At 49.3% G+C, this 26,911-nt stretch overlaps 1 protein-coding gene across 7 annotated transcripts in view; it reads left to right on the top strand.

Moving 5' to 3' along the window:
* The window catches only part of Ada2a (Transcriptional adapter 2A), a 278,034-nt gene that overhangs the window by 121,710 nt on the left and 129,413 nt on the right, over positions 1-26,911 (top strand). For 4 of the 7 annotated variants that reach the window (XM_075684082.1, XM_075684078.1, XM_075684076.1 and 1 more), the window contains exons 4-6: positions 3,378-3,437; positions 6,674-6,751; positions 16,946-17,107. In XM_075684082.1, the coding sequence (XP_075540197.1) occupies positions 16,996-17,107 (112 nt within the window). In that variant the 5' untranslated portion in view covers positions 3,378-3,437; positions 6,674-6,751; positions 16,946-16,995. The remainder of the gene's footprint in view (positions 1-3,377; positions 3,438-6,673; positions 6,752-16,945; positions 17,108-26,911) is intronic. The other 3 variants (XM_075684079.1, XM_075684080.1, XM_075684081.1) reach the window with 2 other exon arrangements.

Raw genomic sequence — 26,911 nt, 5'->3', positions numbered from 1 at the left:
CGCTCTGAAGTATTAGGCAGAGAATCCTAATCTGCTGTGTTGGCTTGATGGTCGTTCCGGCGATCGTGATAATCACGTTCAGCGGCAGCTCCTTCTTGGGTTTTCCCGGTTGGATCATGAGCAGCTCTGATTTCTGGGGAGCGCAGCTCAGTCCGCACGACTTTGCGTACTCGTGCACGGTCGTTGCCGCCCGCTGCAAGACTTCCTCCATCCAGGCATCGGATCCGGCTCGGGCCGTCCACACCGTAATATCGTTGGCGTAGAACGCGTGATCCACGCCTTCGATTTGCTTGAGTAGATCGGGCAGGGGCAGCAGGGCCAGATTGAAGAGCAGGGGCGACAAGACCGATCCCTGAGGGGTGCCCCTATCGCCGAGCTCGACAGGATCCGACTTCTCCTCCCCTATCCTGATGGTCGCCGTTCGGTTTGACAGAAAATCTTTTATGTAGCCGAATGTCTTTCGGCCACACCGGGTTTTGTTTAAGTTCTGCAACACGCTCGCGTGGGACACGTTATCAAACGCTCCCTTCACGTCGAGGGCGAGTATCCCGCGCGGCGCGTGCCTCGTTGCCGGCTTGACGACCAGTTCGTGGAGTTGGATCATCACGTCTTGGGTGCTGAGATGTTGCCTGAAGCCATACATCGTCTCTGGCATCTGATCCGTTTCTTCGAGGTGCTTTGAGGGGCAAATGCTGATGCCTTCTAAAGTTGTGCCTGACTATAGCTACTTTAACTTTAAGGAGTACTTTAAGGAGTACTACATTAAAATACTATTTTAAAGAGTACAGTTGTTTTCGTAACTAGTGCAAGCATAGCATGAAGTCGAGTTGCACAGCAGCAGGGCCAACAGAATAGGCTGAACGCAAGCCAAACACCAACTAAAAGCAGCACGGATGTACTGAAACAGAAGTGAATTTTGCGTAAATGTGGATTTGGAGGGCAATATATCATCAGTTCACTGCAGTCGGCATGTTTCCTTACCGAACAATTGGCCCAAATCGCTTGGAGTGAAGCACTGCCATCTACATTTCAATGTATGCCACTGACTGCCCGTCCACACTAACGTGGCGATAGTGCTCCCAGCTATAGCCCGATCTCGTGGCCTCTTGAGTCATTGCATAGTGCTGCCTAACTGGATGTACGTCCCTGTAAATGGTGATGACTGGATGGTGCGTACCGTACCTACAGTTATGCTTTAGCCATGCGCTCTGCTGTTCGTGTTTCATTTGATGCTGATAGTACACCTGAGAGCAAAAGCATACAAAACACAGGCTCGATGAAAAAACTTCATTCATTTGCAATTGAGACACAAACTGAAATTGACTAGCGCACCAGAAAGTTGACATTGAAAAGTTTGCACTAAAAAGTTTAGCTATCCTGAATTCCTGTTGCCTGCCTTGACTGGTGCTCTCCTGCGTGAGGTCCGGACCTCCAAGAACCATTTCCCGCCAGCCCTTGACAATTCCAAGTTGATGGTAATCCTGTAAGTGCACAGTGTTTCCCGCCGTGTTAAGAAAGCTGCAGGTTGTGCTGGAGTGCGCATTGTGTATTCGGCTCCCAACAAACTAAGCTTCTTCTGCAAAAAATTGAATGCTAGCTAACCTGCCCACAAACAGCTGTTGTGTCAAGAAGCACAATATCAGCTATGTGCGGTGAAAAAGTGAGGCCGAGTACGAGATCTCGACATTGTGCAGCTGATCGTATGTAGGACAATCGGGACGTTGCCTTAACGACTGTCTGCGCGAGCACTCTATTAATGTGAAAACAAAATGCGGGAGTGATCCGGCCATTAGCTGTGCAAAGGGTGGCTGCTATCCAGTTTTTCAGGAAACATGGGTTCTGCGTCGATACAGAGATTGAACGGTGCACGAGATTTTTGAAGTGATTGCCACGATTTGTAAAGGTGATGCATGCGTCAGCGCACCTCCGATTGATCTTACTGACAACAGAGTTTAGGTATCTCCACCTCGAATCCCGATAGTGCATTTTCCTTCCATTCTCAAGAGTTCACTTTTAATAACTCGACACATGCGTGGCTGCAAGTGCATGATAATTCCCCCTCCCCAAAAAGCCCCTTTTCAAAGGTATATTTGTGATGCGCACAATACACCCGAGTAGTTGGCAGTTAGCACTTTTCCTGTCTTCCTCCTTTGTCAGGGTTTATTTCGTGCTGTTTCTCAACAATGGACTCGTACCAACTAGCTCGCATTCATACCCATTTAAGTCATGCTGCTGTGGCATCCAGTCCATCAAGGCTAAGTGGTAGCCTGGTCGCTGGATAAAAAGGCACACAGGTGCCTTTCCACCAAGTGGTCGTGGTGGTAGCTTCAGCAGCATCTGTTATATCACATTCTTGGAGGTTTTAATACTCATGCAAGATATTTCTAATTTTTTGGGGGCCTGAGAGTGTCTGCTAATGAATACATAACCACTGAATGGGGCTTGCTGAACACAATGATGTTTCTTGGAAAATTGTACTGCACTAGCACTAGCACTTCTTCAGTAGCTGTGAAGAGTTTAATGCAATTCACGTTATTAGGGTACTTGACACACTTTTCAGGATCTCTCTGTCTGGATGTCTGTCTGCCTGTGTCTCTAACCGTTTTCCCACCGACTTGGGCAGTTCATGATCTAGTGGTTAGAGCACTGTATTGCTGTGATGAAGGCGCCGGGTTCGATGTAGGGTCAACTTGGGTCACAGGTATATGACATTGCATTTGTGCATTGCATTAGTAAATGTGTTTCACGCCAACTTTTGTTATTGGGTATGTGCCACTGCTTAGGTCCTGCCCTTCAATGAACTGCATTCTCCCCAACATGGATCACTGGGTGTGTGAAACTAGGCATGGTTCCGTAAACCTTTTTGACGGCAACTTGGGTCACCGTTTGTGTGCCACCCTTCAACGATGACATATCAAAATATTTTAAGGCGTGGGCGGAGTCGAACACGTGTCATAAATATTCAGACAATCTTGTCTGTATATGTATTTACACACATGCCATGCAGGGGGACTGTAGTGCAAGAGAGCATCCCGGCGGCATACACGTCTTATACTGAGCTGGTGGGCGAGTTGGTTATGCATGATTACAATGAAAGCGCCAAAATAAAACAACGGATGAAGGAAGGAGACATGAGACACCCACGTAGGCGCTATATACGTCTTATACATGGCACGTTTTGGCAGTTGCAATACGTTGTGTCGAAACGTTGCTTCATTGCTAATCACAGTAACGTCGACATTTATCGTGAGGTGGGTTCTGTTAGATTTTTCGTGTGGGAGAAATGTGCAAGATCAGCCAGCATAGTCAGCTACCTGTGTCCTGCAAATTTCTTCATGGTAGTATTGCAGTGTGTTAACTCTCCACTTTTGCCCCAGGCATCGCACCTGAACCGAGCTATGTGGACAGCTGCCAGCTTGCTCCAGTGCCCTACAGAGGTGAGGCCCTTCTCCATTGCTCTGTGGCATGCAAAACCATGTTTGCATAACTCTGGTTACCCTGCCTTTGTGTGTGCTCGGGTGCTAGGTATCTGAATGTTGCCTGAGCTATCAACACTTAAAACGCATGTGGCCCCTGTGTGATGCACACTGTGGCAACTGAGGTGCGTGCATAAGTAGCAACATTCATTGGTGGCTCTTTGCAGCAATGGGTAGTGTATTGTGTTGCCTACGTTACTAAAAGGGCTAATGCCCCTGTTTATCTTGCTTAACTCCATGATCATGGTATGAGGATTCCTCAAGCGTGCAATGTAGCATTTAATACTGTTGTATATGTGGTTTCGGTTCCGGTTTGGGGATCACCTGCCCCCTGAGGCACCAGTATCGCTATGTGTATATATATGACTGTATGTGGCAATAAAGAGGGGGATTGTTTGCTTGCTAGCAGTTCGTGTACTTGGGCGGCACCCGCCGCTACAACATTGGCGACGAGGATGGGATCATTTCGGGGGGCGTGACTTTCGCCGCTTGCTTTCCGGCGCCATGAGCATTTCTGGACTCGCGCCGCCACCCCCGTTCCTGCCTGTGCCTGGTCGACCTGCTGTTGCATGGCCGCAATGGTTCCGCATCTTCGAGAACTACCTGCTTGCTTCGGGGACTGCACGCCGGATCGTCGCAAAGCACTACTTCTTCACAGCCTCGGCGTAGAAGGTCAGCGCATATTTTATACATTACCACTTCCATCGTTGGACAACGTCAAGCTCGGAGAGCAAACTGCTACTGAGAAAACGTCGGAAGATAGCAAGGGCACAGGCGACACAAGGCCTGAAGTATCGTCGTACGATATCGCAGTTGCCGCTCTGCACGCTCATTTTTCGGCAACAAGCAATGTTGTTGCTGAACGGCATCGTTTCAGTAGGCGAGTTCAGCAAGCTGGTGAATCAGTGAATGAGTACATCACTGCATTGCGGGAGCTTTCTGCTACATGCTCTTTTCCTGTTGAAGAAGATTCGCTGCGTGACCAGTTCGTTGCTGGTATTTCGTCTCGGAGGTTGCGCGAGCGTCTTCTGCTTGAAGGATCGTCTCTCTCGTTCGCTAGAGCAGTACTACTGGCAAGGCAGTTTGAGCAGGCGTACAATTTCCTTCTGCAGATGTTGGACGCATAAATACTCGTGGAAATACGCCTACGCGTACACCAGAATCCGACGAGAGCTCGAAGCGGTCGCACAACCGCCAGTCTCATTGTTACCGCTGCGGTTCATCCCAGCACAATGCAGCATCAGTTCGTCCAGCCAAAAGCAAGCGTTGTCACCATTGCGGTGTCATGGGTCACTCCCGCTCTCTTTGCCAGAAACGAGGCTCCGCTCCGGTGCGTGAGGTAGACAGCCAAGACTCTCCGAGCGAGGAAGTTTTGAGCATGCTGGCTGTGACGACGGCCGCTCGCTCCGCTGTTCACGTCACAGTTTCGATTGGCCGTGCGGACATAACTTTCCTTGTAGATTCTGGGTCGTCAGTTACCATTGTTGCACACAATCTTTTTAAGCAGTATTTGGAAGGCCAAGTACTTTTGGCCCCGACTGTTCGGTTACTGGACTATTCAAAACAGCCAATTCCGGTTCGTGGCTGTTTCTTCGCTGACGTTACGTACAAAGCTAGCACAACAATCCCCCTCTTTATTGCCACATACAGTCATATATATACACATAGTGACACTGGTGCCTCTGGCGGCAGGTGATCCCCAAACCGGAACCGAAACCACATATACAACAAATACGACCAGTTAAAAACCATGCTGGAGCAGGTTTCCTCATTGCATTCTCAAGTGGTGGTCAGGCATTGCTCACAGCTCGGTGCCATTGTCACATGACCTCTGCTGCGATCCAACACGGATTGAGTGCAGTCAGCTTTGCTGGTCTGACCTTCTCTGTACTGCTGAGAAATTGAGGTTTCATGCCATAATTAGTATGTCTATACCTACAGCATCTGCTAAAATGGCCGTGATATGGTCATCCAACTATTGTCAGTTGACAAGTACGCACCAAGCATAGGTGCTTACTGTACTTCTAGTACACTGTAGTGGCGTATTCTGTGGTTGTGGCTGGCTAGTGGGGGCCTGTGTCGTGACATCGTGCAAGCTAGGACTCGTGTCATGCCTAAGCTCGAACAAAAATCGGGTGCTCAGCATAAAAGAAAAACTGGACATCATTAGTGCTATAGAACATGGCACAAGGTCAGCGCGGGCACGTGAAAGATCTACCATTGACTACAATGTGTGGCATTTGAAATGTGGAGGAGGAGATGCTTGGAAGTGCTGCTGGGACTGCGAAAAGATGTTGACTGCGAGGTTCAACTTTTCGAGGCTCGACTTTTTGCCATCGTTGCCTCTTTACTACCAAAGTGTCGCCTAACGACAGCGATGGCGACATGGAAAGCAACAGCATGGGCAATTGAGGCCCGACAGTGGAAGAAGTTGCATGTTACGTCAGCCTCATGCGGGTGTTTGCTGAGAAGAGGGGTCTGGAAGAAAAGTTGGGAGTTTGAGGCCGCTGTCGTCGCTGCTAGTCCATGGCAGCATCAAATGGAAACAGCACTTTTTTCACGTGAAATGAATAAATACTGTATGTGTTATTGCCCTTTATTCCGTTTTCGACAGGTAAGTGGGCGATCTCACACTATTCCAATTAAGCAGTACTGCCGTTTAGTATGTACTTTTTCTGAGCTCCGGCCAACAACGGTTTAATGAGGTTTCATTGCACTGCTGATCGCACAAGAAATAGTTGCAGGGAGGGCATACATATATATACAAAAGAAGCAAAATCAAGTAATTTATGTAATGGATAACACTAAAACAATAGCAGAATTAATGCATGAAATTATTCGCAGCAGTAAGCTTTGTCTGAGCAAAAAATAGAAATAACGAAAAATGCAATGACAGGATGCGCCATGATGCAATCAGATTATCCAACCAAAATCCCAAAACAGGTTTCTAAAAAAAATTGTTCACGGAAACTGCTCAGCATGTACATTCATTTCCACCATAGCTAATGTTACGCATCGCTTGTGTGGCAACTGTTAGCATGAGCACAATGCGCAGAGACATTCAAAATCAGGCATGTGAAGACTTTTGCAGACAGTGCCAAAGAGTCACGAGGTGTAAGGCTCCTCTGCTTTAGAGAGGTGCTGACAAATTGGCGAGATATGACCGTTAAAGTCATGAGTGCTGTGTGCATGCGTAGGTGTACCAGCAGCACCTACTTCGGACACTCACCCCTTCCCGTCTGCTGAAGTGACAAGTTGGCGCCGGGTGCTTGCAGGTACGCGCCTGAGACGGTTGTGCCCGTTTATGGTCTGATTTTGCAACTGCGTTCCTGATTGGACCAGACCGTGTCTCTTGTTCCAGACTGCTGTGTGAATCTCCGCATGCCTCCCATTGGTGGAGTTAATGCGACCACTCTTTTCGATGCTAGCACCAAGGAACCCTCAGTAACGGCCCTTACAGGCGGGTGATACTTTATCAACGTGGCGGCACACATGGTTGTTTACATTGTCATGGCAACAGGAACAGCAGCTGCGTGGCATCTCCCCTCCATATAGAGCTTCTTTCCCTTTTGTTTTTATTGTTGTACCGACTTGTCCGAGCCCCCCCCCCCTTTTTTCCCCCAGGTTTTCTTTCTTTTGCTCTTGCCTGTGCCCGGTGCATTCCTATTTCTTTATGTGCGTGTGCTACGACACACAATAGCTATTTTTTTCTTTATTCAGACACACAAGGAATGCATGGCACGCCACACACTGTGTATGCTTTGTGTATCTGAATGAAAGTACACAAATAATGCCAATGCATACTTAAAAGCATAAAGACACATTGGCATTGTTTGTTCCAGACTCCAGTGCTGTGAAGACAGAACTCCAGATGGTATATAAAGAGGGAGCGTGCTGCACTGTAGATAAGAACTCTGCTTCTAGCTTTTGTAGTTGTTGTCATGCACTATGTTGCTCTGTTGCTCGATGTTTGCTCGCCCGTAGCAATGTAATAAACCAGTTTGTTTTACATCTTCTCGTCTGCCTGCTGTTCCCTCCTGGTTGATCAACGAGGGGCAAGCTCCGAGTGAGTGTTGTTGAAGTTGGCGGCTGCTTGAAGTTAGGAAGTTATTTAAAAATAATGCTTTAGTAACAGAAAGACTTAAGTTCATACCATTCTCTATTTTTTTTTAAGGAAATACGAATATTTAAAGCAATTTTAGTCAAAGGTGTATTCATTAGGTGTTCGAGAGTGCTTATGGCATGTTGACCTAGAACGATTAGAAAAACTTAGTACGGATGTGTCAATGTTTGTCACCATGATTAAATTAAAACAAAAACTTCAGTCGTGCTAGTTTTGCCCTACTTTGCAGTGTTAATAAACCAACTCTTTTTAATAGTTCAACCGATGAATCCATTAAATTGTATTTATTATAAATGAACCTTATTACTTTCCTTTGCAACCCCTCCATTCTTTTGTGTACGGAAACCCAACAATATTGGCGCACTCCAGCAGTTGTTGAACAAGCATCTTGTAGGCCAGCAGATCTGTATTTGGGGGCGCGAGATGAAGGGATTTTCTCAGAAAGAAGTGTCTCTTTAGTGCTCAGCATGTACAGTAAAACCTCATTATAATGAAGTTGAAGGGGGGTCGACGCTAATTACTTCGTCATAATCATTAGTTTGTTATCACCACTATCCATTTCTATCCGCAATTAGCAAGCAAGAGAGGAGGTACTCACCACCAAATCTCACAGCAGCCCGCCACACGAAATAGAAAACGGCTGACGCACATAAAAAAAGCAAGCAATAAAAAACATAAAGAAATTGCTACTTTCTACTGATCGATCAACAGCACACGAGCTGGCGGCTCACTTCGCAGAAAAGAACTTCTTAATAGATTTATGCCACTTCTTCTTGATTCGAATGATGGCTTTTTCAGCTGCAGCCGCTATTTCAAGTCCATCCTCGCCGTCATTGTGAGCGCCAAAGAAGCGGCGCAGCAGGTTTGCCACACTGAGCGCTTGTGCAGGCGTCGGCACTTCGGGTTCGCCAATATTAGGCTCCAAGCTGTCGTCAACACATTCGTCACTCACTGCATGCACAATTTCCACCTCTGTTAGCTCTTTCGTTGTCACAGCGTCAGCATCGGCACTGACGTACGTGCAGAAGGTGTCGCAGTCGCGCACAACACCGGCGTCAAGGAGAGCGTCCCACGACGCTGGGGTGTGGTTGCTTGTGGCACCCTCATTAGCGGCAGCACCAAGATCTTCGCTGTAACCGCCACTGCTGACGCCAAATAAGACATGCCGGAAGCAATTGGCGATCGTACTTGCCGGTACAGCCATCCAAGCAGCCTGTAGCATCTCGAAACAAGTCGATCGTGGACTTGTGCTTCATGTTCATATTGAGCAGAACCCAGTGACAAACTTCTGCTAATCTTCATCTTATCGCGACTCTCCCAAGAAAAAGAAATGAAAAGGAAACGCATACACAGCGGCATCCTTCCTATACTCACCTCTGTGAGCACTAAACGAGCGAGAAACAGGTGCCTGCCCTTTGAGTGATTAGTAACGAGATAGCGATCAGTTCTGCGAGTGCAAGAAGCTGAAACCGCCCACGAAACAAAGCCCACACCCCTGCCCGCCCGCGCTGTTAGATACGGGACCTTTTCCTGAGCTTCCTTCGAGTTCACCAGACCACATCGAATCGTGCCACAGCCAATTAAGGAGCGCAGAAGCACATCTACCCCGTTCCCGAGGCGCGGTACGTGCAAACGAGTTGGCGTCCTCCACCTCGTGCACCGCAGGTGGAGCTATTCACTGCTTGACTCTTCCCGAAAGTGTAGCGGGAGCCTGGCACGGTTCCAGGTAACGTGGGTCCCAAGGCAAGATGGCTGTAATGCACCGTGAAGCCCTGGCAACAATCCCCCCATCCGCCTTTGTGAAGGCAGTTGCAAGCCAGGAAGGCAATACCGCAGAGAGAAAGTAAGCCCTCGGACAATTGGGGCCCAAGGAGCGACCCTCTGCTCCGGGTGTGACACAATCGCACGGGTGTCTACCATTGGCCGAAAATGACGCCACCTGAGCGGGCTCGCCGATTGGCCGAACGTGACGTGACTTCGAGACACTGAAAGGGTTAAAGGCCAGAGACCGGGAGCAGCAAGAGAGCATTCCTTCATTCATCTCTTTCGAGCTTCTTGCCACGGGCCGCAGCATCCAAGTTGCTGCCAGCCCGTAATGACTTTATGACTATTAATTTCTTTGTACTCTCACTGTAAATAATGTAAATGAACCTCCAGTTTTTCATCTCAAAGTCCTCTTCAACCTCGGCCAACTCCTGCACCCAACGCCAAGGTCCAATATCCGGGAGACAGCAATTCGGATTGTCCTCCAGATCCAACAGCGCATCCGCCAATGCACGAGTGGTAGTATATTGATGCGCCAGAGCAACCTAGCTCTAAAACAAACCATGCTACAGAAACCGAGAAAGGAGGCACGAGAAAGAAATTGTCTGTATTCCCACATAGTGGCAGCACATGCCAGAAAAGCAAAAACTAGGAAATTGGCGTGCTTTTTAAACGGACAGACGGCACCATAAATATACGGCATCGACCATTTTTTACTTGTTCGTAGCGCCGTAAATTTAAGTCATTGACCGTGAAAGGGTTAAATATAGAACTGGGACCGAAGCACTGCCTTGGCACACTCCTGATGTAACAGGTGCTAAATTGCAAGCTTCGTTGTGAACATACACGAATTGTGAGTGGCATAAGTCGGCACACTCACTCATGAGTGCACTCACTGCACACGGACATCGTGGTATCGTGCAGCAACTGGGACTGAAGCACTGCCTTTGCACACTCCTGATGTAACAGGTGCTAAATTGGAAGCTTCGTTGTGAATATACACAAATTGTGAGTGGTATGGTCGGCACACTCATTCATGAGTGCACGCACTCACACTCACTCATTTCAAAGGCGTTCACTCACCGTGGGAGTGGAGGTAAAATTAGAGGTAGGAAAAGCTAATTGGCATTGGTGGCCTAACAGTAATACTTACAAAATTAATTAGTGAATCTTAATTAGGCTACTAAATGATTTATAGCAGATTTTCCTTTCGTGTGACCCTGTCATTAACCTTGCCCAGCAAGGACTACTGTTGTGTTTAGACTTCCCTGTTTTTAATGCAGCTAGTGGCAAGCTCATAACAAATGAGCTCTTAAAATGGAGTAGTCGGCTCCTGTGTCCACTAAAGCGGTGAGTGTGTGGCCGTCGAGAAGCATGTCGAGGTGGGTGGTTCTTTATTTGCCTTTCGTTACAGTTAGGTCGTGGAATTGGATCAGAGCTGCGTCCAATTGTGCTCTTGTTGTTATGTCTCGTCATCAGGTATTCTGTAGGTGGCATAGTCTTGGCTTCGAGGCTTCGTCTTGATGGCGGCATGTTGTGGCTGTGTCGTTGAGTAGGATGTTGAAGTGTCATCGGCAGCAGCGGAGGATCTTTGGCATTTTGACGAACAGCAACCGCACCTCCATTGGTGGCTGCTTTTGGTTTTCCAGATATGGGCTTATGGACCGGCCATGGGTTTGTTCGGCCCTGTGGCAACAAGTAGCGTCCTGGTGAAGGTGAACAGGGAGGACGTCACGGTCTCCACTGTGTTGCGGCGATGCAATTGACGATGTCACGTGGTCGCTCGCCAAGCTGTGGATGCAGCACATTGAAGGCGAGCCCTCAGAGTCACAAGTTGCAGCACAGGCATCGGGGGTAGACATGATCGGCTTCTCCACAGTGATAGCAGAGCAGACGATGGTCTGGAGCGCACCATACGTCTGCCTTCTTCTGGTAGTTGTGCTGGGCGAAGGGTGGGCGAGCTGGCAGCGATGGAAACGCAGCTGCGACGTTACAGGACCCTGGTGCGGGCGCGGAGAGTACCTTGACGGTGGGCAACAGCGGCATAGGTCATTGCTTGCAGCACGGGGAGTGGTGATTCGGGCTGCACTTCAGAAACCTCCAGTGACTGTCGAAGTTCCACGCACTCTTAAGCAAAATTACACCCTTTGGGTCGTATCTTGCCACACAACAATAATTGTCATCTGTCATGCTTGCGTTTCCTTTCTTGAAAACGCTACGCCTGCTACTTTCCTGTCGAGAATGCTCTGTCATGCTGACAATGTGCATGCCGTTCATGACTTGAAAGTACCAAACTTGCAGCGTTAAAAAAAGGAAATGCGGACAAAACACATTACAATTATTGTTGTGTAGCAAGATATGACCCAAAGGGTGTAATTTTTCTTAAGAGTGTCTCAGTGACCGAAGCCACCTGAGGCTATGACGAAGGTAACATCTTGTGCAGTTTTTTTTTCCACAATGGCCCTGATGGTCTCTTGCAGGTCGTTAGAGCCCAGTGCTTGGATTTCGCACTGCAGCATGAGCATTTGGTGGTTATATTGCTTAGTGCACATTTCAAGAGTTTTCTCAATCGTCGTTGCCTCTGTCAAAAGCTCAGCTACGGTCTTCGGTGGGTATCGGATCAATCTGGCAAAAAGTTCTTGCTTTACACATCAGGAAGCAGACTTTCTCCTCGGACATTTCCGGGTCAGCATGGCTGAAAAGACAGGTCATTTCTTCCGTGAAGATGGCAAGGGTCTCATTGGGCAGTTGCTGTCGGGTTTCCAGCAGAGCTTGTGCTGGATCTTTGCACATGACGCTTGCAAAGATCTCTTCGAAGTTGTGGTGAAACAGATCCCACGTTGTTAAGGTGGTTTCTCGATTCTCGAACGACGTCATGGCAGCATCTTTGAATGAGAAGACATGGTGCAGTTTGTCATTGCTGTTCCAGTTGTTAAATGTAGCAACGCTTTCATATGTCTCCAGCCAGCTTTCTGGGTCCTCCAGTGTTGATCTGCCGAACGTCGGTGGCTCTGTGGGGGGCTGCAACATGATTGGTGTGGGGTGCTGCAACACGATTGGTGTAGGCGGCACAGTGTCATTGTTGACGGTGTCATGGCCGTGCACTTCCTCGCCTTCTCGGGCAGAAATCTATACTCCAGCTGCTGGTCCCATAGTCCATGCGCAGTGGCTATAGGGGCGCCACTGAAAGCCGCGTAGCGGCGGCTGTTGGAACTGCAGGCAGGCCTCGTGCCGATGACGCCCGCTTCCACTGCAGGCACGACTGAAGTGTGTGCGTGTGATTTGCCGCTTGTGCGTGTCCCAGATAGTTACTTCTGCGGTGTCACTGTGCGCAAGGAAATAGCTCTGTAAAATAGTGGACATGTGTCCAACTTCACGGCTGTCCGGGACGACGTTGTCTGCTTACACGCCAAGTGTTTGCTGCAGATGAGCATTTGCAAGCTTGCCTATGAACTGGAGCTCATCACCAGTATGCCTCTTTCATTATAACGCCCTGGCTGCTAATGCCTTCATTTGTTGGCCTGTGAACCAATGTTCTTTATGCACACACTTGCTTCGTTTACGTGGCATGTTTTTTTATACTAGTAGGTTGAGTGACTGTCGTCTTGACTGCGAATGGCTTGTACAGCTGCGGCGGTGTTAGAAGCCAGCGATTGTAAAGCTTGCAAACCAGCACGATGAACTTGAGAAAAATAGCACATGTAGGACTCCGGTAATAATTAAGGGTTGATTGTTTTTATGCTTGTATCTTACCACTGCCTGCACAGCATGGATTTCACATGTTCCATCGTTAAACGAATGGAGCGTTTTGATTTCACGGGAGCATGCGAGTGAGATTTCGGAAGACGTTATAGGTTTATGTCACCACCATTTTTACTATTATGACCTGTGGGATTCTCACCCATGCTCTTGGGACAAAGGAATGACAACACAGTAGTGCAAACAATCACAAGAGCATTTATTTCACCTTTCATAGACCATGCCTGCTAGCCGTTTTGCTATCCACAAGAACATGCTGATGGGCGCGCGACAAATCGCGGAAGTCCGACTCACCGTGACTGGATAACGACCGAATATGTTTACGACCGACCGAAACATGTCACACAGACTAACACCGAAATAACGACCGAAACATGTCACACAGACTAACATCAATGCGTGCTTTGCGAACAAGGTAGTACATACAACAGTGGTCGCGCCGAAGAAATGTCTACAGGCTGTACATAACATGTGAACCGACATTGTCCTTGGGTACACCGCTAGCGTCCACTGGTCCCAGCAGCAGCTCTGCAGACTCGACAGCACGATTCCAGGCCAAGACTCCGGAAACGGCGATGCAGTAGTTAATACAAGCAAGCTTCGCTCGTGCTGACGTGCCCTGCTGCCGAGAGCCGCAGTAGCTGTGGGTGACCGTCGGCTTTTTTCTCCGCCGCTAAGGGTTGTGAGCTGGATACAGGCGGCCGCTGAAGTCACTGCGCCGAACTGGCCACAGCATCACCATTGCCCGGGGTGGCTCGATTGTAGTCTGGAGCAGCAGTGCAGACGATGTGCAGGTGACAGCAAGCCAGGGTTGACTCCACTCACACTGCGTACACTCAACGCACTCGGCAAGCACTAAAGTAGTGCAAGGGAGAGGAATTCTGCATGCACATCGCCCGCATGGTACGATGGTCAATTCGGCTAGCAAAAATCGGGTGGCTACTCAGATGCTAAGTTCACTTCCTCGAGTCGAACAAGTAATTTCAATTCGTGCGGGGCTAACTAGAATGAGGGAAGCAAAGTGCAACACCTCAGCGCCACGATCCACCAGGTTGTGTCCCTCCACGTGTGACAGGCAGCTTCGTAATGCCTTAGGCCTAAAGCGTCGCTACCCTGACAACAACCGGCATCCAGAAAACAACACCCAAAATGGGTGTCGGGTGACCAAACATGGGTGACCAAACACAGGCAGCCGCGAGGAGACGTCAGCTCTGTTAGGTGGTCCTACCCGTTTGGTGCACACATCATCCTAGGTGACGGCGCCCACCGTCCCAGACGGTGTCGGAGTGCTTGGTGCCAGGCTGCAATACCAGTTAGCCTGTAGCGGCACCCGTGGTCTGCAGCCACCCGGCTCCGAGAGCCACGACTTCATCAGAGTCAAAAAGATCGAAGAAGCTATTTACATAAGAAATTCGGCCCACCCACGAGACTTCCGTACTCACTCGTTTCAGGCTTGCCATTGCTCCTCAGGCGCTAAGCCTCGCTCTCCCAGGATGTAGACCATGTGGCTCTCGTATCGACGAATGTCATTTAAAAAAAATCATATGTGACAAGGCTTAGCATGATGAAAAGTTAAAACACACTACAGCCACTGTCGCCTCGCTCAAGAAAGCACGCCGCTGATGCTAGCGATCAAAATCCATGTTAGCCCTATGCTTCGGTTAAAACAAAGGCCTGGAACGAAGCAAAACTGTTAAAACTATCGTCCGATGCCCCAAGAGGTCTGTGTTGTGCAGCCAGATGTCGGATTCTCACCCATGCTCTTGGGACATTCAGCGTATCATCAGTAACAACAACCTAATGTTTATCGTATCTCCTGAACTGTAGGCGAGGCGACCAAGTTTAAACGACCTGCCGTGGTTGCTTAGTGCCTATGGTGTTGGACTGGTAAGCAAGAGGTCACGGGATGGAATCCCGACAGTGGTGGCCGCATTTCGATGGGGGCGAAATGCGAAAACGCCTGTGTACTTAGATTTAGATGCACGTTAAAGAACCCCAGGTGGTCCAAATTTCCGCAGTCGCCCACTAGGCATGCCTCATAATCAGATTGCTGTTTCGGCATGTAAAATCTAACTTTAAATTTGGAAGCATTCATTAAAGGAGCAGCGACATCCAGCAAAAAATAAAAACAGTGATCGCTCTAAAACTGCAGTAAACAAAGCACAATTGCTTATCTTCTCCGTTGAACAGTTGCACCCACTGCCGCCGTCACTCTTGCTCGCGAAGCAGCACCGGAAACTAAGTGTGTGCCTGGCGAGTTTTTGTACGTGTTAAAGCACTCAACTATGCAACAGTTGCTTCAATACATCGCTGAAGGCTGACAGAAGCGTTAAATGATGATCAAGAATGCAAACAGAACAGCACGCGCATAGGCGCTGACGGGAACAGTGCTCGCCTGAGCCCGCCTAGGCTTCGCAGCCTTAGCAACAGGCGGCGTTTTCGGCATTTTGCGCGTTGTGTTTAGTCTGAAGGTAGCTCGATGGTCTGGGACGACATTGGTGTTGTCTTCGCGGTTCAGGTTTGTTTCATGGCTTTGCGGGGGAGTCGTACATCAGCGCAAAAGCACCTCCACCAGATGCCATGTTGTAGTGACATTGAAGAACACAGTAGCAAAACTGTGAATAACTTAACTCTTTATTGGGTGAACAAAAGCAAGTGACACTCGAAGCACAACGATAGCGGTTAGCACAGTGGGCAATCGTCGAAATCTGATCAGCAGGTCAAGCACATCTGCTTTTATACATAAGTTGTCGAAGGTTCTAGCGTAGTTGCTGGTACTCGCGTGTCTTACAGAAAGTAGTACACAATTCGCATTGCACATACAATCACATTACATAAGGTTTGGTGGCAACAGACAACGGATAGAGCCATCGAGAACATTCGAGAAAATTCGGATACATGCAGGCGTGTCCTGTGCTGTGCGATAACATTTAACATTTGTTAGCCAGGGAAAAGCAGTCTCCTGAGAAAGTACACGTGTCAGTATGTCAGAAAATGAATAATCAAGTGAAAAAAGAAACACAGCAACGTCATCATAGCGCTTCTGCAGAAGGCAGATATTTAGGTGCAGTAGCGATATTGCAGACAATGTTTCTTTAAATAATTTTGTTCTTTGCTGATACGAGTAGGTAGCCATGTCAATTTAAAGTTTGTTTTAAACAAAGGAACAGAGGCAGATATAGCGAAAGATGCTTAGTTTTTATGCTCACATAATTCAAAACGTGCAACTGTCATCAGTCATGCGCGCTTTGATTGTGCAATTATCTGTCCAGAAGTGCTTCCACTGGTATTCTTTCTTAAGCATAAGCATTTAAGCAAAGAGGTGCTTTCGCTTGGGCGTGAAGTGATCGTTCACATGGACAGGCTTGGGGCCTGTGCTCTGTGAAAACCTTAAGTCTGTGGGTGGTAGAGAGCCATGCCTTTCTTGCTGGTGGGACCATTCTATGAATAGTTAAAAAAGTGTTTCAGGTCCCCTTCATGAGAGTCTTTTGATGCAGCTTGGGAGCACCATCAGGTTTAATAGAAAATAAATTAATGTTGTTTTGCTGTAATACTCAGGCTATCCAAATGGACATGAACCGATTTGACCCATGTATCCTTACTCCGTAGCTGAAATGGAAATTGTGATTTTTTGCGGATCTGGGAGTTGAGGTTTGACACTTGGGGCACTATCCTAGGAGCTCTTCCTGTGGAGAGGACAAGGGCTACCCACATCTTCAGATGCACAATGTTTGATGTACTATTATGCAGTGTCACGGGACCCACCGCGGCCTGCACTCACCCACATCTTCAGATGCACAATGTTTGACGTACTACTATGCAGTGTCAGGGGACCCACCGCGGCCTGTACTCTCCTCCCAGCAGCATGTCGACATGGCTGGTTATATGGCGGCCCGGGGTGACTTTGTTCATGAGTTCGACAACTTTGCGGAAATGGATGTGGCTGAGTTGGATTTCAGCCAGTGTGAAGATGATCTAGATAAAGGTGAGAGCAGAGCTACCATGCTCTTTGATGTCTGTGTTCTCATGTTCTACAGGTTACCTGCTCATAAAGCTGTGGCCAACACCCATTGCAAGCTGCTATGGGGAACACGGTTTCCTTTGTAGCTCCCAGGTGGCTGATGACTTTTCTTTTTCATAATACTTACTCCTCCGACTCAACTGATTTGCCATATAACTACAGAGCAACCATGAAAAGTAGAACTGTGCGAATATTTGAGTTCCAGTTGAATACTGAATGGTTGAATGTATTTCTATTCCACTTTCAAATAAATACAGTAGAACCTCGTGGATATGTTCCCGTTACATGCATCATCCCGGCACCAGCGTTCACAACCGAGAACACAAAAAATTACCCAATAGAGTTAAGCTCATTTTTTACCGGTTGATAAGTTCCTGGAAAATGTGATTTTTCGGCACTAGCATTCAGTATGTCACCAAACTGCAATCGTATGATATGTTTTCCGGCCACTAGATCCCATGTAAACAAGAAAATGTATGAGGCGCGCTCGATCAAGAACGTATATAGCTGTCTGCCATGGCAGCTTCACTGCAATACTTGCTCGCCTGTCTCATATGAAAACGCTGGCGCACGGTCAACGAATCCTATTCGTTGGCGTGCCTATCATGTATCGCATGCTGAACGTAGAGTCATCCAATCGGAAGTGGACAAAATGCTCTGCAAAGGTGTCATCGAGCCATCAGCCAGCCCTTGGGCTTTGCCTGTCGTCCTTGTGAAAAAGAAAGATTATACCTGGCGTTCTTGCGTTGATTATTGCCACTTAAACAAGATCATGCAAAAAGACGTCTACCCACTACCATGCATCGATGATGCCTTGGACTGCTTGCACGGAGCTAAATACTTTTCATCCATGAATCTTTGATTTGGCTACTGGCAAATTTCAGTTCAAGAAAAGTTCAAGACTGCAAGAAGGCAGCCTTCATCACGCCTGATGGCTTATATCAGTTGAAAGTCATGCCCTTTGGCCTGTGCAATGCTCTTGTGACATTTGAAATGGACTCTCTTCTGCTCGGCTACAAATGGACCACCTGTCTTTGTTACCTTGACGACGTTATTGTTTTTTCTCCCACGTTTGGCAGCCACCTTACCCGACTCGCTGCAATTCTTGCAGTCTTCCGAAAAGCCGGCCTTCAGCTGAACTCCATGAAGTATCAATTCGGGCGCCATCAGATCACTGTGTTGGGACACCTCGTTGACGCATCCGGCGTCCAACCAGATGCGGAAAAAGTTTGCGCCGTATGCAGTTTCCCTGTGCCACGTTGTACCTCTGACGTGCGCTGCTTTGTTGGCCTTTCTTGCTTTCGCTGTTTGGTCAAAAACTTCGCCGACGTTGCTCAGGCTTTGACAGATCTTCTAAAGAAAAACGCCATTCTCATGGGGCGCGGATCAGGCTCACGCGTTCGCCGCTCTCATCGGGTTTCTGACCACCCCTCTCATATATGCCCACTTTGATCCGTCTGCACCGACCGAAGTCCACACTGATGCAAGCGGCCATGGCATCGGCGCTGTTCTCGCCGAACAGCAGAATGGTACCGAGTGCGTGATATCTTATGACAGCCGCCTGCTGTCACCTGCTAAGAGAAATTACTCCATGACCGAGCGGGAGTGCTTGGCTTTAGTTTGGGCTGTCGCGAAGTTCCGGCCATATTTGTACGGCCGCACGTTTTCGGTTGTCACAGACCACCGCGCACTCTGCTGGCTGTCTTCCCTACGGGACCCAACTGGACGGCTTGGTCGCTGGGCTTTGTGGCTCCAGGAATTTTCATTTAGTGTCCGCTACAAGACTGGACGCCTCCACAAGGACGCTGACTGCCTCTCGCGTCACACCGTGAATCCTCCCGATCCTGTTGCGCATGATCCAGTGACATGCGTGATGGCTTTGACTGACATGACCGACTTGTGCGCTGAACAACAAAGCGATGCACCCTTACAGTCAATCATTGCTGGAGTGCAATCTGGCAGCACTGACAGCACGTGCCGCATGTTTGTGCTGCATGACGGCATCCTCTACCGCTGCAATATTGTCACAAGCTGTCATGAACCACGCCTGCCGCGCAGACAACCAGATGAAAGAAGGAAGAGAACGACGTTAGCCAAGCTGCCGCGAGACCGCTCTTCAAGAACCGCGCCTATCAACCAGATTCATCTGGTTCTACATTAAAACACCTTGTGTGTAACATTTGGTGGAGCTGTGCGGGGTAACTCCCACGACCTACAACGGAGCCACCAGCACAAGAGCTACGCCGAAGCCGTCGCCTCGCCGGAGTTTCGCCGTCGCGCTCAGTCATGGCCACAGAGCAAAATACCCTCACCAGCAGTGCCTCGGCGAGCCCAGTCCCTATCCAGCACTACCGAGAGCCACGCACGTTGTCGGCGAAGACAGAGGAAGATGTGGATGAGTGGCTAACCCATTACGAAACCCATTACTGGAACGCTGCCAGTCAGCTTAGGAACGTTGTTTTCTTCTTGGCCGGCACGGCGTTGGTATGGTATGACAACCACGCGGACATGCTAACTACATGGACACGCTTCGTTGAGGAGATCAAAAAGTGTTTCGGGGACTCGGACGCAAAGAGGAAACGTGCGGAACTCACATTAGCCCAGAGAGCTCAGGTACCCGGCGAGACTTGCACTACCTATATCGAAGAAATTTTGAAGCTGTGCCGCACCGTCAACCCTCAAATGACAGAGGAAGATAAAGTGGGGCACGTGGTAAAAGGAATAGCGGAAGACGTGTACAACTTCCTCATTGGTAAAGAGAACTTGCACACTGTATCAGAACTGATACGGCACTGCCGTACTTTCGAGGCGCTGAAGACTCGCCGAATTACACCAAAGTTTGGACGGCTGGCCAATGTAACGACTGTAGCAAGTGTTGACACGAGTCCTCCGCTCCCAGACCTTTCGTCCGCCATCCGCCAGATAGTCCGCGAGGAGCTCCAGCGACATGACGAACAGGCACGTTATGCGGCGCCATGTTGCAGCTCCTCCATTTTCCGAGACACTCTTTGGGAACCCCCTTCGGCTACTTGGAACCACTCGGTGAACGTCGCGGATCTTAATGGCTCCAGAGACGAACCGCATTACATTACGACCGAACCACCACGCAATGATTCGCCCCCTCAACGTTTTGATCCACGCCCACCCAACTTTCGTCCACGAAGACTCGCCGTTACCTACGACTTTCAAGGGGAAGAGCCTCGTTACCCTCAACCGATGTCTTCGGCAGAATAATTCAATCCGCATTCTGAAGTTCGCCCTTCGCCAGTGTGTTACTGCTGCAGCATGCCTGGCCATATAGCTAAGTACTGTAGCCGACGCCGAACATCAAACTACGGATCGTCAGCGCCGACTATGCGATCTAGTGGTTGTACACTGCGCACTCAGTGGCCAGGAGACTCCACTTCAGGAAGCCACTTTCGAGAAGACCGATGCCCCGCCCAGGAGACCTACTTTGGAGAAGAAAGAACCTGGAACCGTTACCACTCCTCTGCCTCCGACCGTACTCTGACGCCACCACCAGCCTTTTGAGCCTCCCGATCACCATCCCCTCGGCCGCGATTCACGTCACCATCGCCTTGGCGCCGTTTCGTGTCGCCCCCGCCGGGAAACTAGCCAGCGCGGCTGATGGAGGTGAGGTCGCTGGAAAATGTGTGCTGCCGACTCAACTGCCTCCAACTGTTTTCATGCTAAAGAATAAGGTTAATGTACTGATTGATGGGGTCTCTACAATGGCTTTAGTCGACACGGGAGCAACTGTCTCGGTCATGAGTGTGGGGTTTAAAGGCCTTCTGGGATGCAAGGTTATGTTTCGTTGGGACCAGTGCACAAGTTTCCGTGGAGTCAGTGGTGAAGCATTATACCCGGTTGGTGTGTGTAACGTGGATGTGTCTTTGGGTGGGAAAGTTTTTAATGCAGAGTTTACTGTTCTTCCTCGCTCCTCGCATGACGTGATTCTGGGGATTGACTTTTTGCAATTGTGTGGTGCGAATGTTGACTGCCGGACGGGAGAACTCAGCGTCGACACCAGTGTTTCACCTGTGCTCTTTGAAGGTGGAGCTTGCCCGGAGAGTGTGTTGTGCATGTCTGAGGATACAGTTGTGCCCGCCTTATCCGCGATGCGTGTTGCCGTCGCCTGTTCATCTCCGACTCCTATCTCGTTCGATGCTGCAGTGGAACCTGTACATCGAAACTGCCTCAAGAAAAACGTGTTAGTTCCGCACTGCGTGGTCTCAGTGACCAATGGATGCGTGGGGCTGTGGGCGCTAAACTGTTCCACTGAAGTGGCAGTGCTACCTCAAGGCCTAAAGATTGCCACGTTTCAGGAAGACTCGCCCGTATCGGTGGCAGTACTTGCAGAGCTCCCCGATGGAGGAGCAACCAGTGTCTCGAGCCCCGGGAGCTCGAAGATACTTACCATGATTGATAAGCCACTCAGCGATAACGAGCGTCAAGTTTTGATGGCCCTGCTTACGAAACATACCTCGGTATTCGACTTTGCGCAGCACGATGGACCGCTATCAATTCCTGCGTCCAGAACTCGTCACCGCATCAACACAGGAGCCGCCCAGCCAATCCGACAAAAACCCTATCGTGTATGCCCATCAGAACGCAAAATAATCAGCGATCAGGTCCAAGAAATGCTACGCAAAGGCGTCATTCGAGAATCATCTAGTCCTTGGGCAGCCCCCGTGATATTGGTGAAGAAGAAAGACGGTACGTGGCGGTTCTGTGTTGATTACCGTCGCCTAAACGCCGTTACTAAGAAAGATGTATATCCGCTCCCACGAATTGACGACGCCATCGACTGTCTCTTTGCGGCATCTTACTTTTCCTCAATCGATTTACGGTCAGGTTACTGGCAAATTCCTATACACAAGGACAACAGAGAAAAGACAGCATTTGTAACACCCGACGGACTATTCGAGTTTAACGTGATGCCTTTCGGGTTGTGTAACGCGCCCACAACGTTCGAAAGGTTCATGGACACGATATTACGCGGCTTAAAATGGGAAGTTTGCATGTGCTACTTAGACGACGTTGTGATCTTCGGGCGAACGTTTAGTGAGCACAACAAACGTTTGGATTTGGTCTTGAACTGCTTGGAGAAAGTGGGTCTTGTGCTTAATTAAAAAAAATGCCGTTTTGGGGAACGACAAACTCTTGTGCTAGGCCATCTGGTCGCTAAAGAAGGCATCAGACCAGATCCACAAAAGACTGTGGCCGTAGAAGCATTTAGAGTACCCAACTCTATCAAGCAGTTAAGAAGTTTCTTGGGCTTGTGCTCCTATTTTCGCCGATTCATTCCCCGGTTTGCTGACATGGCTCATCCCCTTACACGCCTTCACCAAAAAGGCGTTCCCTTTGAGTGGACTGCAGATTGCGACTCATCGTTTCGCCAGCTCAAGTTCCTGTTGACATCCCAACCAATTCTTTGCCACTTTGATCCTTCATCACCAACTGAGATTCACACCGATGCCAGCGGCGTAGGCATTGGTGCTGTGCTAGTTCAGCGTGTTGGCGACAGTGAGCACGTGATCTCTTACGCTAGCCGGTCCTTGAGCCGCTCCAAGCGCAACTACACAGTCACCGAACAAGAGTGTCTGGCGGTCATCTTCGCCGTGCAACGGTTTCGTTCGTATCTCTATGGGCACCCCTTCACTGTGATAACAGATCATCATTCGCCATGCTGGCTTGTGAATCTGCGGGATCCCTCAGGACGACTAGCGCGCTGGGCCCTTTGTCTACAGGAATACGATTTCGTTATTTGCTACAAAAGTGGCCGGCGGCATGCTGACGCCGATTGTCTCTCTCGGATGCCACTTCAAACAACTGAATGTGATGCGGACAATTTTGATGAATACATCGCTTTTGTGTCCCCGGAATTTCCGGATATGGGTACCGTCATATCCGAGCAGCACAAGGACGAGAGCTTACAACCGCTCTTCGCGGCAGCACAGGAGTCACCTGCAGGCAGTTGCTTTCGCCTACGGGATGGTGGCGCGCTGTATAAGAAGAGCTACTCGACCACCGGCGCACGCTACCTTTTAGTTGTCCCCAAGAACCTTCGCCACCAAGTATTACACGCCATGCACGATGACCCAACTTCCGGTCATCTTGGTTCCACACGTACACTCTACCGGGCTCAAGAACGTTTTTACTGGCCTAAGATGCGGAAAGATATCGAACGGTACGTCGCCAGCTGCTCTCCATGCCAGCGCTACAAGCGTCCGCCACAAGCACCACATGGCCTGCTTCAACCAGTTCCCCCTTCTAGCGTCCCCTTTGAGCAAGTTGGTTTAGATCTTCTGGGCCCTTTCTCGCGATCCTCCAAGGGTAATCGTTGGGTTATCGTTTACGTAGATCACCTTACCCACTATTGTGAGACCGCTGCATTGCCATCGGCCACAGCTACAGAAGTTTCTATCTTTTTGCTGGCTAACGTTATACTCCGACATGGACCTCCTCGCATAGTAATCAGCGATCGTGGGCGACAGTTTACCGCGGACGTGGTTGAAGAAACCCTTCGTCTGTGTTCATGTAGCTTCCGCCATTCTACGCCCTACCATCCACAAACTAATGGACTGGTCGAGCGTACAAACAGAACACTTGCCAACATGCTGTCCATGTACGTCGATTCAGCACACAAGAATTGGGACGGTATCTTGCCTTTCATTACCTATGCCTTCAATACCGCGAGACACGAGACCACTGGTTACTCACCATTTTTCGTTCTGTATGCTCGTCCGCCGTGCTACACCCTCGACACCATATTTCCCTACTTCGCTCATGACAATGAATCAATTGATGAGATCCTATGTCGAGCAGAAGAAGCGCGACGCCTCGCTAGGCTACGCACCATAGCATCGCAGGACCGGTCCAAGATACTCTATGACGGGCGTCACCGCCACGTTTACTTCGATCCTGGTGACCTTGTGTGGCTCTGGACGCCGTTGCGGAAGCGTGGCTTGTGCCAGAAGTTTCTCGCCCACTACGTCGGCCCTTACGTTATTCTGGAGCGCCTCAGCGAAGTAAACTACCGCATTGCACGTCTCACGAGCAGTGGACGACGCTCGGCCAAGGCTGAAGTGACACACGTCGCGCGTCTGAGGCGTTACGACCCATGAGATGACTTACTCGCCCGGCGGGCTTCGTCTGCCAGCGGGGAAATGTCACAAGCTGTCATGAACCACGCCTGCCGCGCAGACAACCAGATGAAAGAAGGAAGAGAATGACGTTAGCCAAGCTGCCGCGAGACCGCTCTTCAAGAACCGCGCCTATCAACCAGATTCATCTGGTTCGACATTAAAACACCTCGTGTGTAACAATATCAACCCTGATGGCCCTGACTTGCAGCTTGTCCTTCCTCGTTATCTGCGACCCGTCGTTCTCAAACAACTTCACGATGTACCGACGGTGGGACACCTTGCAGTTTTGCGTACATACGACCGTGTACGACGCCGGTTCTTTTGGCTGGGTCTCTACCGCTCTGTGCGTCATTATGTCGCTACTTGCGAATTGTGTCAGTGCCAGAAGAAACCTCCCCTGGCACCTGTCGGACCACTCCATCCCATTGAAGTTCCCTCTGAACCTTTCTTTCGCATAGGCTTCGACCTGCTTGGCTCTTTTCCTACAGCGACTAGAGGGAACAAGTGGATTGCCGTTGCTACTGATTATGCGACACGCTACGCAATAACAAAGGCGTTGCTGACTAGTTCTGCAACTGACGTCGCCGATTTTCTCCTTCACAACGTCATTCTCCAGCACGGTGCACCTCGACAGTTACTTACAGACTGTGGTCGCTCGTTCTCGTCTCGAGTTGTGGACGACCTCCTCCACTCTCATGCCACTGAGCACAAGCTGTCCACCGCCTACCACCCGCAAACAAATGGTCTTACGGAACATCTCAACTGAACAATCACAGAGATGCTGTCGATGCACGTCTCCAACGATCACCGCGACTGGGATGCCACGCTGGCTTACGTGACGTTCGCGTATAACTCGTCCCGACATGACACTGCAGGATATTCACCCTTTTATCTCTTGTATGGTCACGACCCAACACTGCCGTTTGACACCATCCTCCCTTCCGCACCTTGTGTTGCAACCGAGTACGCTCGTAAAGTCATTGATCGTGCTCGCATGGCACGTCAAATCGCCCAATCTCGTTTAGTAGCCTCACAGCATATACAGAAAGAGCGCTCCGACCGCTACCATCGCAGTGTTAAGTTCACTCCAGGTGCTTGGGTGCTCCTCTGGTGACCATGTCGTCAGGTTGGCCTCTCCCAGAAGCTTCTCTCTCACTAAACAGGGCCTTATGAAGTCCTACGCCAAGTTAACGATGTCAATTACACGATTTCGCTGCTACACTTTGAGGCATCCTCAAGTCAGACGCCTGTCGACGTCGTGTACATTTCGCGGCTGAAGCCATACTTCGCTCGCAATTCTTCGCCTGTCATGCGCCAAGACAGCGCTTCGCCACCCGGGGGTCTTGTTACGGAAGGATGAGAGAAGAGAGAGGAAGAAGATCGGAGACGCTGACTGCTGCTTGTTGTTGGTGGTCAGCCATCTTAGTTATTCTGACTCATCCTGTGCATATATTGTAAATATAGTAACATTCCGGTAACATATGATGCTGTATTCACAGAGCAGCGTGGCTGCACTACACTATACAGGCACAAAATTGAGACAGGCGATGCCTCTCTGTTGAAGGGCTATCCTCGGCCAGTGAGTTTGGCTAAGAGCAAAGCACTAGACAGCACCCTAGATGAACTGCTCGACACAGGCATTGTGGAAAGATCAGATAGCCCAGGCGTTTCTTCTATCGTGTTGGTCCTAAAAAGGATAGGATGAGACCCACCCTTGTGGTGACTATTGCCGCCTGGATGAGGTGGCACACAAGAACGCATATGCGCCTCCTACCATTACCTCGATCGTGTCCAACGTTGCAGAGCGAAGTACAATTGAACCTGGCTATAATGAACTTGCAAAAAAATACCTATCAATTCGATATAGGGCATAATTCGATATAAGCTTGCTAAGGAATTGGACGTCATAAAAGCACATACCATTTATAAAATCACTTTATTGATGAAACTAGCTTAGTTTCGCATGAAGTAGTCCTGTATGTTCTTCTGCTTGGAGGCAATTTTGCTGCCTACTAAAAAGTCGGAGCATGTATTTTCTTCTGCTTAGGCAATTTCGCTGCCTACGATGCATGCACTTCTCCGCTTTGTCCAAAGAGTCGGAGCGGCTCAGGCTGCAACCTTCCACATGCGTGCAGAAGCACCGAACTAGTGCGAGTGCACCAAACACCTTGGAGGATGTGGGCAAAGGAACATCGTTGCTTTTGTCATTATGCCCACTTTCACTCGTGTTCGGTATGATGTCTGCAATGTAGTACAGTCAAACCCGGCTATATCGAACTAGCAAAAAAACGCCTATTAGTTCGATATAGAGCATAGTTCGATATAATCCTGCTAAAGATTTGGATGTCATAAAAGCACATACCATTTATAAAATCACTTTATTGATGAAACTAGTTTAGTTTTGCACGCAATAGTCCTGCATTTTCTTCTGCTTGGGAAATTTCGCTGCCTGCGACGCACGCACTTCTCCACATTGTCTAAGGAGTTGGAGCAGCTGAGGCTGCAACCTTCGTCATTCTTGCAGAAGCTCCGGACTAGTGCTAGCACACCAATGACTTCAGAGGATGTGGGCCAAGGACCCTCGTTCTTTCCTCATTGTGCCCACTTTCACTTGTGCTCG

The sequence above is a fragment of the Dermacentor variabilis genome, chromosome 3 (assembly GCF_050947875.1).
Source record: "Dermacentor variabilis isolate Ectoservices chromosome 3, ASM5094787v1, whole genome shotgun sequence".
NCBI lineage: Eukaryota > Metazoa > Arthropoda > Arachnida > Ixodida > Ixodidae > Dermacentor > Dermacentor variabilis.
The sequence above is the reverse complement of the archived record's forward strand: the minus strand, read 5'-3'. Positions and strand labels throughout refer to the sequence as shown.